Source organism: Phyllostomus discolor, chromosome 4 (genome assembly GCF_004126475.2).
Source record: "Phyllostomus discolor isolate MPI-MPIP mPhyDis1 chromosome 4, mPhyDis1.pri.v3, whole genome shotgun sequence".
NCBI classification, from domain to species: Eukaryota; Metazoa; Chordata; class Mammalia; order Chiroptera; family Phyllostomidae; genus Phyllostomus; species Phyllostomus discolor.
The window spans coordinates 27,742,667-27,759,861 of NC_040906.2; the positions used below are offsets into that span (position 1 = coordinate 27,742,667).

At 40.0% G+C, this 17,195-nt stretch overlaps 1 protein-coding gene across 1 annotated transcript in view; it reads left to right on the forward strand.

Moving 5' to 3' along the window:
- The first annotated feature begins 4,427 nt into the window (after positions 1 to 4,427).
- SUMO1 (small ubiquitin like modifier 1) overlaps positions 4,428 to 17,195 on the forward strand; it is a 28,360-nt gene continuing 15,592 nt past the window's right edge. The window contains exon 1 of the mRNA XM_028509135.2: positions 4,428 to 4,645. Coding sequence (XP_028364936.1) covers positions 4,634 to 4,645 — 12 coding nt within the window. The 5' untranslated portion in view covers positions 4,428 to 4,633. The remainder of the gene's footprint in view (positions 4,646 to 17,195) is intronic.

Genomic DNA, 17,195 nt, shown 5'->3' on the forward strand with positions numbered 1-17,195 from the left:
GTATGAGGCTGGATTTTCTTTACATAAACAAATTATAACAAATACGGCAACAATTGAATGATGTAGATACAACTATCCTGCTGTCTTTTATCAAGCCAGGCATTAAAAAAATTAAGACATTTACAAAAACAAAAAACTTCTTCTAAGGTTTTTTTTGTGTTTGGAAAACATTGTCATTTTTCATACAAATATGTTATTTATGCACATCAAAGGCTTATTATTTTTTAACAAATTAATACATGTTTAAAATTTTTTTCTCAGTTTTGCCCTGGCTGGGTGGTTCAGTTGGTTGGAAGAACCCTTATACCACAGGGTTGTGGGTTCCATCCTGGTTGTAAGGGAGACAACCAATCCCTTTCTCTCTCTCTAAACTCAGTAAACATATTTTTGGGTGAGGACTAAAAATATTTTTTTTCAGTTTTAATTTCTAATATGTTAAATATCAACAGAAATAACACAAAACAAAAGCTCTTTGGGGTCTTCAGTAATTTTTAAAAGTTTAAAGGAGTCTTGGGACCAAAATGTTTAGGCAATGCTGTTCCAGCTGATTCCAGCTTACCCTTTGGGTTTCAGTTTAGAGTTTATTTTGGGGGGAGCTTTTCATGGCCATCCTGGTTGGATGTGAGTATCCTACATGCTCCATTAATAATACCTTACTTATTATCAGCAGCTCTTCTCACGACTATTATATTTTATTTTTATATAACAATTTATTGAGATACAATTAACACATCATACATTTCAGCTATATAAAATACACAATTTTTAGGGTTTTTTTGTTATATTCACAGAGTTGTGCAACCATCATCACAATCTATTTTAGAGCATTTCATCACCATAAGAAAACCTGTGCCTCTTAGTAGTCACTCCAATTTTCTCCTAAACCCCCCAGCCCTAGCAGAAAGCTGGAGCAGTAGCCTACTCATCCATTTTCTGTCTCTATAGATTTGCCTGTTCTGGACATATCATATGAATGAAAGGATACTTTATGACTGGCTCTTTTCAGTTAGCATGTTATCTAGTTTTATCCACATTGTATGAGTACTTCTTTTCTTTTTATGGCCTAATGATATTCCATTGTATGGATATACCACTTTTATTTTTCCATTAGTCAGTTGATGGACATTTGGGTTTTTTTTCCCCACCCTTTTTCTACTGTAAATAATGCTGTTGTGAATATTTGAGTACATTTTTGAGTGGACATACATTGTTAATTCTCTCAGGTGTGTATCTAGGAGTAGAATTGTTAGGTCATGCTAATTTTATGTTTAATGGTTTGAGGAACTGCCACACTAATTACTAAAGCATTTTATATTCTCAATAAGTAGTGTGTGAGGTTTCTAATTTCTCCATACCTTTGTCAACACTTCTTGTTATCAATTGTCCTTTCAATTATATATATCCTACCTAGTGGGATGTGAAGTGGTATCTCATTGTTGTTTTTATTTACATTTCCCTGATCGCTAATGATGTTGAGCATTTAAATGTCCATTTGTCATTTGTATCTCTTCTTTGAAGAAATAGTTATTTAGATTTTCTGTCAATTTTAAAATTGGATTTATCTTTTAATTATTAAATTGTAGTGGCTCTTTATGTATTCTGAATATTAGACCCTTATAGATATAGTTGCAAATATTTTCTCCATTTCTTTAGGCTGTCTATTCAATACAAAACACAAGGTTTTTAATTTTAGTGATGTTCAATTTATTTTCATTTGGTTGCTTGTATCACATCTAAAAGCCATTCCCTAATCTAAGGTCAGAAATAATTACGCCTTTGTTTTCTCCTGAGAGTTTATTGTTTTAGCTCTTCCATTTACACCTTTGATTCATTTTAAGCTCATGGCTTTTAAGTTCCACGGGAGTGATCCAAATTCATTATTTTGCACGTGAATATACAGTTGTCCAGTAGCATATGTTAAAAGATTTCGGACTTCTGGCAAGATGGAGGAATAGGTGCACGCACGGTTCCTCCTCGTACAACCAAGATTAGAAAACCAGTAATTTACAACAATAATTTACTATCAGAATAACACCCAGATCCGGCAGAGGATTTATCTGAATGGAAGTCGGGCAGCCAAGAAGTTGAAGTAGACGCGTTCATCCGGACTGGTAGGAGAAGACGAGCCAGGCGGGCACGGGGCTGGCTCGGGTCGGCGGCGCACGGAGGTCGGGGGAAGGTTTGGCGCGAACTCGGCGCAAAAGCCATCCGGCGCGCAAGAAGGCAGCAGTGATCCCTGAGTACGCAAGCTGCGGCTGGCAGACCCAGAGGGGCAGCGATTGTGGACCAGGGCAGAACTCGAGGCCCGGAAGCCCAGACAAGGGTCTGAGTCCAGGGGAACGGAACTACCGCCATTGTTTTCTCCCGCCCCGCCCCCACATATAACATCACAATCTAGCGACGGGGTGCGCCCAGCCCCGGTGAGCACCTAAGGCTCCGCCCCCCACTGTAACAAGAGCAACCAGACCGGAAAAAAAAAAAAGGAGAGATAGGGGAAAAAAAAGTATGTTTTCAACAGAGCAGATCAGTCCCCCAGGACTCATCCTTTTGAGCGACCAAGAATTAGCCAATCTATCAGATGCGCAGTTCAAAACACTGGTGATCAGAAAGCTCACGGAACTGGTTGATTTTGGACGAAATTTAGATGAAAGAATGCAGATTACCATAAAACAGATGCAGGAAGACACGCGGAGGAGAGCCAATAGTGAAAGGAAGGAATATGAGTCTCAAAACAATACAGTGGACCAGAAGGAAGATAGAATCAACCAAGCAGGAAAGCATGATGAAATAAGAATTCAAAAAATTGAAGAAAAGATTAAGAGCATCCAAGACACCTTTAAACGTTCCAATATCCGAATCATAGGGGTACCAGAATCGGAAGGGGAAAAGCAACAGATTGAGCATGTATTTGAACAAATAATAAAGGAGAACTTCCCCAATCTGGCAAAGGGAACAGTCTTCCAAGAAATCCAAGAAGCTCAGAGAGCCCCAAAGAAGTTGGACCCAAGAAGAAACACACCAAGGCACATCATAATTACATTAGCCAAGGTAAAAACGAAGGAGAGAATCCTAGAAGCAGCAAGAGATAAGGGGACAGTCACCTACAAAGGAGTTCCCATCAGACTGTCAGCTGATTTCTCCAAAGAGACCTTACAGGCAAGAAGGGGCTGGAAAGAAATATTCCAAGTCATGAAAGACAAGGACCTACATCCCAGATTGCTCTATCCAGCAAAGCTCTCATTTAGAATGGAAGAGAAGATAAAGTGCTTCTCAGATAAGGTCAAGTTAAAGGAGTTCATCATCACCAAGCCCTTATTTTATGAAATGCTAAAGGGACTTATCTAAGAAAAGAAGATAAAGAAAAGACATGTATAGTAAAAGGACAGCAAACTCACAAATATTAACAACCACACCTAAAGCAAAACCAAAAGAAACTAAGTAAACAATTAGAACAGTAACAGAACCACAGAAATGGAGGGCACATGGAGGGTTAGCAGCAGGGGGGTGGGAGGAGGAGAGAGGGGGAAAAGGTATAGAGAATAAGTAGCATAGAATGTAGGTTGAAAATAGATAGGGGGAGGGCAAGAATAGTACGGGAAATGTAGAAACTAAAGAACTCATATGTATGACACATGGACATGAACTAAAGGGGGAAATGTGGGTGGGAGGGGGGTACAGGGTGGAGGGGAGAGAAGGGGGGAAATGGGACAACTGTAATAGCATAATCAATAAAATATATTTAAAAAAGAAAAAAAAATAAAAATAAATAAATAAATAAATAAATCCTCTTAAAAAAAAAAAGATTTCTTTCACCATTTAATTATGTTGGCATTCTTGTCGAAAATTATCTTTGCGGGCCTATTAATTTCTTTCTAATCTCTATTCTATTTCATTAGCCTGTATTTTTATCCTCTATGCTTACGCCAGTAGGAACGTTGTATGTTAAAGAAATCATATAAGGATCATTCTTTAATTCAAAGCAATGAATTCAAGGATCGGAATTAACTCCTCTCCCTGATGAGTTCAGAACTTTTCAGCAGCGTCTTTTTCAACAGTAGCCACCAAGACTGTGTCCAATGGGATCATTGTTTTCTTTTGCTTCCCCCTCCCCCATCAAAATCATGAGTTCGGAGGGGGTCCACTGGTTAACCAAAAACGTTAGCTCTAGGGTAAGAAACGCTGGTATCCAACTCAATTTATTTCCGCAGGTTGACGAGTAAGGCAAGGAGACAAAAGAGGTATCTCAGCTCAGTCTTCACAAACGCGCAAGGTGTTGCGCAGGGAGGAATCCAGGCCGTAGGAACCGTGCCAAACAGTGAGTCTGGGGACCGGGAACTTTTCCCGGAGGGGCGGGGGGATAGGCTCGAGATCCAGGTGTAGCACACCGCAAAGGAGCTACCAAACTCTTCAGTCCCCAGTAGGGTCCACGCCCCGCCCCGTGTTCCTGCGTCGCCTCTCCTCTTCCCCCGCCCCCCCCCCCCGCGTAGCGGAAGTGACGCAAGACATAGCGGAAGTCCCTGCAGACGCGGTGTTGTGCTGTGGGGAAGGGAGACGGATTTGTAAACCCCGGAGCGAGGTTCTACCTACCCGAGGCCGCTGCTGTGCGGAGACCCGGGGTGAAGCCACCATCACCATGTCTGACCAGGTATTGGACTGGGAGCCGTCTGATGGCGGTGGTCGAAGCCTTTCTTGGCAGGTCCGCTTTGCCGCTAGGCTGGGGCTCGTGGGGATGGAGACGCGGGGGAGGGGAGCGACTGCTGGTGGCGGGGGGAGGGGGTCGGCCGGTGGGGACTGGTCTGGCGAGGGATGGGGGTGGACCAGGACCAGAGGCATTGGGGCCTTCCGCCAGGTCTCCGAGATCCGTCCAGCCCCTCTCGGGGTTCGCTCATCACTCTTAGTATCTCAGCTTCTCTGATCGCGGCCTCCCTTAAGTAGCCCCCCTTGCAGAACTCAGCTGCTACCTCGCTGGGAGGGTGAGTCTCTGAGGCACTCATCTCCCTCTCTCTTTGAAGGACCTATTGCAGAAGTATAGCCCTAGGCCCCAGTTATGTAACGGCAGAGAACCTCTGCAGACCTGGGAGGCTCTCTAGCACTTAGAAGCGGGTAGACTCCACTTTCTTGGTTCTCGATCTTCGGCTAGTCCCGAAGTGGGGACGTGGGGGCGGGGGGAGGGAGACGTTGTTGTCGGGTATTGCTGGAAACCTAGAAAGCTGTGCTTTCCGTTCAGATTGCAGCTGGGGCCGGGCCGCTGCCGCTGTTTTCCGAGTCTTTTTCCATGTGGGGGGTTCAGAGCTGTCTGCTTTTCGTGTCGTTTTCCATTTCTTACTCGGGATTGGTTTAGCAACCCTCCAGTTGTGAGAGAGCACTCGGAATAATCAAGAAACAAAGTAGAGCAGACTGCTTGAACAACAGAAAACATTTCCTCTGGGCCTTAACCTGAAAATGACTGATTCGTTTGAGGAAAAGATAGGAAAGCTTTGTGTATGTAATGCAGTTGCAGAATGTACGGAAAACTGCCTATTATGGCAAAGTGTTCCATCTCAATGTTAATATCAAGAATATTTTTGGGATTTACACTCAATCAGGAGAATCTGTCCGTGGTAAGTTTTTCTTCGTCCTTTTCTAGTTAACCGCGCTTACGGCTAATTTTGAATTAAGGGTTTTTTTGGGAGGCGGGTGTCTAGCCTTCTGTTTTTGTTTCCTAAGGCAACTTTGATTCTTTAAAATATTTTTGGACCTTTTGTTTGTTTAGTGATAGTTATCTAGAAAGCTTTTTCATTCAACTCCATAATGTATTTGAACTTTTAATACACTTCCTTGGCTTGTAACCCAGTTCAGTTTTGTATCTCTTGACTATAGCAAGTGAGGCTTTTGTGGATTTGTCCTGTTGTGCAAAATGTATATTTACATTTTTAATAACGAACTATGGAAATGATCCCTGAAAGTATAGCCTTATGTATTTACATTTTTAAAGCCTAACTGTAATCTAGATTTGTTTTGGGTGGATCTTATTACTAACAGTCTAGATTAATTCCCAAGTTGGTATGGGAATGGCATTGGAAGTATCTCCCTAGATAGTTGTTTACTCGGTTGCCAGGGACGAAAGAACAGGTGTAAATGTTTCATTTCATCACCCTTTTATTTTGATGCTCAGAAGTGACTAGGAAACATGTTGAAATTTACTAGTTGGGTAAAAGAGCAATGTACAGAAGGAACTATAAAGTAAATTGTAGAATTTATTACTCCATTTTTACCTCTGGTCATTTAAAAAACACATGAAGGAAGAAATAAAAGACCTAAGACACTTAAAAAGGTGGCCTTATGCCTGAGGGCCTTTAGATTCTTGGGGTGTACTCAAGGCCAAAACTTTTTCATGATAATACTAAGACATTATTTGTCTTTTTTCACTTTGATTCTTTCATGAGTGTTCAGTGGAGTTTCTAAAGACTAACATGACCTGTGTTACCACAACAGGTTGAAATGTAGAAGCAGATATGAAAATTCAGCTCCTTTCCATTAAGCCAGACATTGAAGAAATTTGAAAAAATGCAAAATAGTATCAACTCTTCTCACTAGTTTTGTTTTGAAAACAATTGTTTTTTTCTTTATTTAGTTTAAAGATTTTATTTATTTATTTTTAGAGAGGGAAGGGAGGGAGAAAGAGAGAGAGAGACAGAGAGACATCATTGTGCGGTTGCTGGGGGCTGTGGCCTGCAACCCAGGCATGTGCCCCGACTGGGAATCAAACCTGTGATGCTTTGATTCGCAGCCTGCGCTCAATCCACTGAGCTACACCAGCTAGGGCTGAAAACAATTTTTTTAAAAACTGATTTTAAAGAGAGAGAGGAAGGGAGGGAGGAAGAGAGAGGAACATTGATTTGTTGTTCCACTTATTTAAGCATTTATCAATTGTTTCTTGTAAGTGCCCTGAGGATTGAACCACAACCTTGCCTTAGGGCGGCAGTGCTCTGATCAACTGAGCTACCTGGCCAGGGCCTTGAAAACTATTTTTGATAAAAACCAAAACCATTTGCTGCCCTGGTTGGTGTGACTCAGTGGATTAAGCACCGACCTGAAAACCCAAGGGTTGCTGGTTTGATTCCCAGTCAGGGCACATGGCTGGGTTGCAGGCCAGGTCCCCAGTTGCAAGAGTGGGGAGCCTGCAAGAGGCAACTGATCAATGTAGCTCTTGCACATTGATGTTTCTCTCCCTCTCTTTCTCCCTCCCTTCCCCTCTCTCTAAAAATAAATAAAATCTGTAAAAAAAATGAAAAAAAAAAACCCTACTTGCTAATATATGACGGATTTACTGCTACTTTAAAATGACTTTTTACCTGTAAAACATTTTTCAGTTTCAATGTTTAATATTGTAAACCTCAATGGGTATAACTAACCTGACAAAAATTTTATGGGATTCCAAATAATTCTTAAGGTCATATAAGTCCTGAGACCAAAAAGTTTAAGAACGTGTTCTAGTGTGATAGACCAGTATCATTGTTGATAATTGGGACTCAGTACAATGACATGTTGAGTACTAAGGATTTAAGGAGGTAGGAAGCTGACCTCTTACCCTTAAAAGCCTTTTGAAAAGGGAATAAGAATCTCAAGCTACTACTGTACAATATCATCCATTGTCTCTAAAAGATAATTTTTATTTAAAGAAAGCTTTATTAGAACAATATATTTTCTTTAAAAAAAGATTTTGTTTACTTATTTTTAGATAGAGGGGAAAGGAGGGAGAAGAGAGAGAGGGATATCCATGTGTGGTTGCCTCTTGCATGCCTCCCACTGGGGAGCTGGCCTGCAATCCAGGCATGTGCCCTGACTAAGAATTGAACCAGCAACCGTTTGATTTGCAGGCTGGCACTCAGTCCACTGAGTCACTCCTGCCAGGGCACAATGTATTTTCTGAGGTACCCTAAGGAGGCTATTGTCTGGTGCTAAGATACTGAAAATGAGTAATGACTTCAGGTTAAATCCACAGGTGTCCAACACATGGCTCATGGGCCACATGCGGCCCAGGATGACTATGAATGTGGCCCAACACAAAATTATAAATTTACTTAAAACATTATGAGGTTTTTTTTTGTGTGTGTGATTACTTGTCCCATTGTATTTAATGTGTGGCCCAAGACAACTCTTCTTCCAGTGTGGCCCAGAGACGCCAAAAAGTTGGATGCCCCGATAGATAGTAAATTCACACAGGACTTAAATTCTGGGTTTTCCATTTATTAGTGAAATATTATTTTTGGAATTTGAGTGAAACACTTTGTTATAATTGTATCAATTCCAGCATTATCCAGTAGATTTTTGGGGCCATTACTGAATAATCCTCTAAAATAGGTTCTTAACCCAAGGTTCATAGACCCTAAAAGGCTGAAAATCCAATGAAATTGTATGGAGTGTTTTGTGAGTATTTGTGCATGTGTGTTTTTTAGGGAGAAAAGGCCTATAGCTTTCATTAGGAGTATGTGCTCCTTCACAAAGTTTAAGGACTAGCTGTAACAAATAACAGATCTGTTTGGGTACTCTCCATTAGTGTAATCTCACCTTGCAGCAACACTAATAAGCGTGTATATAGAACCAGAGCTTATTATCAAACCAGTAAGGGTAATTTGTACAAATATTTTCCCCTTTTATTTCCCTGTGTTCAAGTTTATAGTGTTTCTTTTCCTTACCAAAATCATCAATGGCAGCATGGACTGCACAGCTCTCAGTTCAGGTCTGTTAATTTGTAATAATTAGATGACTGATTTGCTTCACATCCTAATTGAAGCTGTTATAACAGGGTTCACTCTCCCCATCCCCACCTCAGACAGAGAGACTCATTGGATAATTTCCTTTTATTGTTAGTCAAGGATTTGGAAGCATTATGTAATAATAGCAGTTACCTGTTGGTACCTAACAGACTACCTCAAAACTTAGTGGCTTAAAACAACAACCTTCTGTTTTGCTCATAAATCTGCAATTTGGGCACGGCTCTGTGAGTTGGACTCATCATTGCTCTTTGGTGTGTGGGGCCTCTTCTAGGATTACAATACTTGGTTGGCTGGGTGCTGTCATGGATGGGCTCTTCATGGAGTCTCAAGGTCTGAGTGGTCTCATCATGTGTTCTTTTCAGTATGGAGACCCCGGGATATTCAGACTTATACCATCTCATGGCCCACAGAGAGAGTGTGTACTCCCAAAGAACCCTGGGTGGAAGAAATCTCAAGCCTGCTAGGACCTATCCTTGGAAGTTACTGCTGCCATTTGTTGGTCAGGCATATCACTAAGGCTAGCCTGATTTCAGGGGAAAGGCATTTATTTATTTACTTCCTGATTTTATTTTTTATTGGGATACAATTGACATGTATTAGTTTTATTTGTATAATGTGATGATTCAATAGTGTATATTGTGAAATGATCACACTAAGTCTAGTTAACATCTGTCACCACAGTTACAATTTTTGTCTTGTGACAACTTTTAAGATCTTTCGTAGCAGCTTTTAAATATATATACAATTCAGCATTATTAACTGTAGCCACCAAGGGAAAAAACATTGAGATTCTGTTTCTCAGTGGGAAGAGTAACAAAGAATTTGATGTTATCTCCAAATCTACCACATTATTATGTTAATTCTGTCAGAATAGCATTGTTCCTTGCAGTATTCCTTACATTTCTCTGTTAATGTTTATTGGTCGTACTGTAAGTTTGAGAGAGCAGGAGAATGTGATGAGCTGGGTATATATTAAGATTCATAGTTAATATACTATTTGTCATAGAATAAATATGTTAAACTATAGCTATGGCTTGTGCATGTAGTGATAATGAAGCATTTCATGCTTTTGGAAGGACGATATATTCTATCTTCTCTCTGATAGATCCATGAGGTTGCTGCTAGTGGGTATTGCAAATATATAGGTTATAATAAAACATTTTAAAGAAAATGTGACCTAAACAACATCTCCTAGTATTTTGAAACTGAATATGTTACAGTTAGAGTTACTCATGAAGGTTGTTTGAATAGGTCAAATTTCAAAACTATAAAGCAGTCCATAAACTATGGTTTGACACCCATAGCAGTTAGAATGTTTCTTTTATAGCTTTTATACATAGTATTAAAAATTATTTAAGTACCTTTTTCCACTGAACTGTTCAGTTTTGAGGGTCAAAAATCAGACTTTATTCATCCTTTATTTCAGAAGTGTCCAGTACAGTGACTGGATACTTAGTAAAAGTTGTTGAAGTGGTTGGATTCATTCATTTAATAAATCTATTGAATGCCACAATATGGCCAAAGCACTGTTCTAGAACTGGAATTGGAACATTGCCTCAAAAACATGAAGCAGCAGGTATCTTCTTCCTCTGCTTTCAGTTCCCATTGTTATTAAGGTTTGGTTGTTATGGCGTAGTTTTTATTTTCTGATATTTTTGTATACCTTCCTGATTTTTAAATCTGTTAGCAATAGTTACCTGGTAACTTTATCTCCAAGATGAAATAATTTACTTCTTTCAGATCATTGGGCTTGTTATGGGTAATTTTCTCTAAGACTGGTTTAGTATCTCATTTTGGAATTTACTAAAATTGTGATTTTTTGGTAGATAATTTTCTGATATTCTACTTATTTGTTAATCCTTACCTGAGGACATTTTTTCATTGCTTCTAGAGAGAGAGGAAGTGAAAGAGAAACATCGATGTGAGAGAGAAGCATCTATTGGTTGCCTCCTATATGTACTGAGGCCAAGGACAGATCCCACAACCTAGGCATGTGCCCTGACTGGGAATGGAACCCGCAACCTTTTGGTTATGGGCTGACACTTCAACCAAGCCACACCGGCCTGGGCTGATAGTCTATTTATTTAAAAAAGTCATCTGGGTCCTGGCCAGGTAGCTCAGTTGGTTATAGAGTGTCATTCTGCTATTCCAGGGTTGGGGGTTTTGTCCCAAGTGAACGCATAAATAAGTGGAACAACAAATCAAGATTTTTTTAAAAGATTTTATTTATTCATTTTTAGAGAAAGGGGAAGGGTGGGAGAAAGAGAGGGAGAGAAACATCAATGTGTGAGAGATACATTGGTTGGATGCCTCTTGCACACCCCCAACTGGGGACTCAGCCCAAAACCTAGGCATATGCCCTGACTGGGAATCTGGGGAGCCAGCCAGGAACCTTTGGATTTTCAGGCCCTCAATACACTGAGCTACACCAGCCAGGGCAGGTCTATTTAGATAATGTTGTATTTGTTATACTTTTTTATTTTGACCATTGTTTTTGCATTCATTTGCCTTTTCTGAGCTAATGATAATCTGAAGGAAAGACTTAAAGGAAGGAAGGGTGGAGTTGTTTGTTGGATTTGTTCTGAATATCTAGGGCCAGTTGTTTTTAAGGGTTTTACTTAAGATTAATATGTGTATGAAAAACACATAAATGTACCGTTTGCTGAATTTTCACAAACTGATCACATCCATGCCACCAGCACTCAGGTTAAGAACCACTGTCCTAACTACTGAGACACAGATTAGTTTTGCCTGGTTGTATACATTTTAATTTGTAAGTGGAATCATACAGTATGTATTGTACATCTGTGTCTGGCTTCTTTTGCTTAGGATTGTTTGAAGATTTGTATGTTGTTAAATCTCACTGCTATATTGCATTCCATTGTGTGACTGTATCACAATTTATTAGCATTCTGCTTTTGATGTGCATTTGAGGCAGTTTTCTAGGGACCTGTTTTTAACATATGCCAAATGATACCTATTTATAGCACCTTCTATGTCAGTTCCAATTGCTTTTGGACTGAATAACAGAAAGTATCATATATTAGGTTAAGCAAATATGTAATTTATTTTTCTCATGAAACAGGAAGTCTAAACATTACTAGTTCAGAGCTGATAAGGCAGTTCCACAATGCCCTCATATTCTTTCTTCTTTATCCCTAACAGATGTGTTCATGCTCATGCTTGTCTCCTTGCAGTCACACACACAAAAAAAGGTTACTTTGTGTCTTTGTATCAGGCAAGAGAAGGGGATGGATAAAGGGTAGAAGCAAAGGAAAAACGTATGTCAGAAAGTATGTACCAGCAAAAAGTATGTCATCTAGATTTCTGGCCAAGATTGAGGCATAGGTAGACACACTGTGCCTCCTTGCACAACCAAAATAAGGACAACAACTTAAAAACAAAAACAACCAGTACTGACATAAAATTGAACTGTATGGAAGTCTGACAACCAAGGAGTTAAAGAAGACACATTTATCCAGGCTGGAAGGAGGGGCGGAGACTGGCAGCCAGGCAGAGAGTCCTCGAGGCAAAACAGTGGCTGGTGGACCCCAGGCACGTAGGTGGCGGCTGGCAGACCCTGGGCGAAGGGTGGCAGCGGACGGACCCAGCAAGCTGGCAGATTGTGGAGGGGTGCAGCGCACAAGGAAGCAGGTGGACTGGGTGGTCCCACATTCGCATGCAGATAAACCAGGCAAAACTGGGGAGCAACATAGACCACACAGCCCAGGGTTTCAGTGAGGGGAAATAAAACCACAAATCACTGATTAAAAACACCTGTGGGGGTTGAGGTGCCAGGAGAGACTCCCAGCCTCATAGGAGAGTTTGTTGGAGAGACCCACAGGGTCCTAAAACATACACAAACCCACCCACCCGGGAACCAGCACCAGAAGGGACCAGTTTGCTTGGGGTAGGCAGCAGAAGTGACTGAAATCCATCATAGAGCAGAGCAAGCCCAATTATTCCCTCTCTGACCCCTCCCCCACATACAGTGTCACAACCCAGCAACTGGGTTGCCCCGCCCAGTTGAATACCTAAGGCTCTGCTCCACACTACATAACAAACAGATAGGTCAAGACAAAAAAAAAAAAAAAATGGTCCATACAAGAGAACAGATCAAAGCTCCAGAAAAAACACAACTAAGCAACCAAGAGATAGCCAAGCTACCAGATGCACAGTTCAAAGCACTGGTGATCAGGATACTCACAGAATTGGTTGAATTTGGTTGGAAATTAGATGAACAAATGAAGGCTACACTAAGTGAAATAAAGGAAAATGCATAGGGAACCAATAGTGATGGAAAGGAAACTGGGACTCAAATCAATGGAGTGGACCAGAAGGAAGAAAGAAACAACAAAACAGAAAAGAATGAAGCAACAAGAATTCAAAAAAATGAGGAGAGACTTAGGAACCTCCAGGACACCTTTGAAAGTTCCAACATCTGAATTATAGGGGCACCAGAAAAAGAAGAGGAAGAGCAACAAGTGGAAAAGTTATTTGAAAAAATAATGAAGGAGAACTTCGTCAATCTGGCAAAGGAAATAGCAGGAAGTCCAGGAAGCTCAGAAAGTCCCAAAGAAGTTGGACCCAAGGAGGAACACACCAAGGCACATCATAATTACATTACCCAAGATTAAAGATAAGGAGAGAATCCTACAAGCAGCAAGAGATAAGGAGACAGAAACCTACAAAGGAATGCCCATCAGACTGTCAGCTGATTTCTCAAAAGAGACCTTGCAGTCAAGAAAGGGCTGGAAAGAAGTAGTCCAAGTCCTGAAAGGCAAGGACCTACATCCTACATCCGAGATTACTCTATCCAGCAAAGCTATCATTTAGAAAGGAAGGGCAGACAAAGTGCTTTTCAGATAAGGTCAAGTTAAAGGAGTTCATCACCAAGCCCTTATTTATGAAATGTTAAAGGGACTTATCTAAGAAAGAGAAGATTTTCACAACCACACCTAAAGCAAAAACAAACTAAGCAAACAACTAGAACAGGAACAGAACCACAGAAATGGAGAACACATGGAGGGATAGCAACAGGGGAGTGGGAGGAGGAGAGGGGGGGAAGGTATGGAGAATAAGTAGCATAGATGGAGGTAGAAAATAGACAGGGGAAGGGTAAGAATAGAATGGGAAATGTAGAAGCTAAAGTACTTACAAGTATGACACCTGGACATGAACTAAAGGGGGGGGACGTGGGTGGGAGAGAGATTGCAGGTTGGAGGGGAGTGAAGGGGGAAAATGGGACAACTGTAATAGCATAATCAATAAACTATATATAAAAAAATATGTCATCTCCTGTCTCATTGGTCAGCATAGTATCACATGGCCATAAAAAAGCTGAGAAATATGTTTTTTAGCTGGCCATATTTAGGTTTCCTTTTGTAAGGAAGAAGGAGAAAATGCAAGAAAATGCATATTGGGTAGGTAATTAACAAAATCTGCTATACATCTAAATCTGTTTGCTGGTACTTTTGGGTGCATCATACCAATTTGTTCCAGGTTTTGCATAGTCGAGGCTCAAAGAGGATGTGTTACAAAACCAGTACAATTTTCAGTTATAATTTTTAGTTCCTGTGATGTTGTCTGTGAATATCTAGCATTTAAACACAATTCTAGGGTTGCATGTAAATTTCCAGCAGACCCAGTATCTGGACAGCTTTACTTAAACCTTGAAGTTATGGAGCTAAATCTGGTCAGTTGCATTTCAGATCTCCAGTACTCTCATTAAGTTTAAACATATATAGCATAGGCCCTGGCTGGCGTAGCTCAGTGGATTGAGCGCGGGCTGGGAACCAAAGTGTCCCAGGTTCGATTCCCAGCCAGGGTACATTCCTGGGTTGCAGGCCATAACCCCCAGCAACCTCACATTGATGTTTCTCTCTCTCTGTCTCTCTAGCTCCCTCCCTTCCCTCTCTAAAAAAAAATAAATAAATAAATAAAAATAACATTAAAAAAATATATAGCATAAAAATGAAGGTGTATATGTATTTTCATGTTTTTAGAATAGTGGTATATCTACTGAACTGTGAGATGACTTTATTGTAGTTTTGGGGTTTGTAGCTTTTAATAGTGGATATAAATATTAGAATTATTCAGTTTAACTCTTGAGTTTTCTTCATTAGGAAATAAAATGAAATAAGCTGATGTATTATAAGACCTATGGTTAACAGAATTTTAGGAAACTGCATTTTTTATGAAATGTTTTATTATGGAACATTTTAAAGTATGTATAATTGTACCCATATACTCATCTTTTGGCCTATCTTACTTTGTCTACACTGCCCCATTCCACTCCCTCATTATTTTGAAGCCAATCCCAGATATCACATTATTTTATCTTTATTATTAAATACTTTAATATATATATTTAAAAGTGGACTTTTTATAAAACCAGGATACTGTTATCACATCTTGAATAATGAACAAAATGGTAATAAAAAAACACAATAATAAAAAAATTAAAAATTTAAAAAAGAAAAATGAACAGATTTATTAATGTCATCAAAGAGAATAAATGTATTCTTTGTTTGGGCCCCCTCAGGGCCACCCCCTCTTATAGAAGAAGGAACAATGCTCATACAACTGGAAGGGTTAGTGACAGATTGGGGTAGTTAAATGTGATGCTCTCTCCAGTTGATTGAATTGTCAACATACTGATTGCCAGAGTGCCTTTGAGCAGACTTTTTATTCTTTGACTTTGATCTTGCACAATGAAGTACTTCTCATGAATTTTGAACATTTGTGAATGAGGACCCTGTGTCTTCTCTCCTTTCCAGTTAAGGTCTCTTTTCAGATCCCCGGCCATCTTGTATTTCCAAGCTGTTCCTTCTATGTCTTCGGAAAAAAAGTTGATAGTGCTTGGTGCTTGATAAATTCCTTTATCATTCCATTTAACATGATTTGTCTGTGGGTGACAGGTACCTGAAAATGTGAAGGTTTCTAGTTCTTCTCTTTGATCTTGCACATACATTTACTTTTCTTTCCATTGCCAGTTTCTTCTGCTTTGGAGCTGTGTATCCTTTACAGCTAAACCAATCAGCCCTCTCTGGGATTCTCTTTTCTCTGATGACCTAGTGTCCCAGACCCAGTGCTGAATGCTTTCACTGTTTTGTAGCTAGTGTGCCATACCATTCCGTATTGGCTGCTTTTTTACAGGGAGAGAAGAAAAGGCAGCATACAAAAGACACTGAGATCACTGGAGACAAACTTTGGCCTTTTTTGTCCAAGATCATCTCATTTTCCAGACTAGTTTATCAAAAGGAAAAAAAGAGCATATGAAAAGTTGGATGGCTGCATTAGGCAAACATGGGTCTATTAAACAAGTGGTACAGATGACACTGCTATAGTGCTGCCGAGTTGGGAAGAGTTCTTCAAAATGGAACAGAGAAAGTGGCAGCTTATTTTTGGAAATTTCAAATCCTAATCTTTCTATGTTCTTAGGAAATTGAAGTGAATTATCTCTTACCCAACTGTGAATATAAAAAACAAAGGAGAAGGGTGGGCTGGGATGGGGGTAAAAGGCAGAAAACTGTACCTGAACAACAATTAAAATTTTTAAAAAATCCTAAAAAAAACCCCCCAAAAACTGAAAGGATTTTTGTTTTGACTATTGTATGTAGTAGAAGTATGAAGCATTAGTAAGATTTTGTGGTACAATACAGAAAATAGCGCTGTCAGCTTCATTCAACAGCATTAAACAATTGGCTAGTATTTGCCTGACACTATAGAGGTTATAAAGATGAAAGCTTGGATTTCTCCTTGTAAACTTATAGGGAAGACAAGACATACAAAATGGTCACAGAAAACATTGATTTATTTAACAAGCATATTGAATATCTTCAAAGTTTTAGGCACTATACTTGACTAGAAATGCAAAGAAGAGTAAGGCATACCAATAGGAACTTGGTCTGCTGGGAGATACAGATACGTATATAAACTTGTGTTTATAAAAGATAAAAGCAGTATGGGAACAGTTAGAGTTTTCAGGAACATAATTTTGTAGGGAGTGTGCCTCAGTTGTCTTGAAAGGGGAGTGGCACAGATAAGAGTATTTCAAGCAGAAGGAATTTGTATGTAGAGGGATAGTGGAGATAGGGTGGAGAGTGCCTTGCTCAAGGAATTGTAGATAGTACAGTATGGGTAGAGCAAAGAATAGTATTAGCAAGAGAGAGAGGGGAGAATAAGGCTGGATTGCCAGACAGGGACCAGCTGTCATGAAGGACCAGTGTCTGTCAGCTAAGGAGTTTGAACTTAACTCTGAGGTTTCTGGGCTGATTGGATTGCATTTTAGAGCAGTGACTTGGTGGTAGTTTGGAGAATTAATTGAAGGGACCAGGATTGTTCTCTGTTATGCTATTGCAGTAATGTTAATGGGCAAGAATGAGTGCCTGAGCTAAGGCAGTGTCTAGTAGAGAATGGGCTAGACTTGAGAGC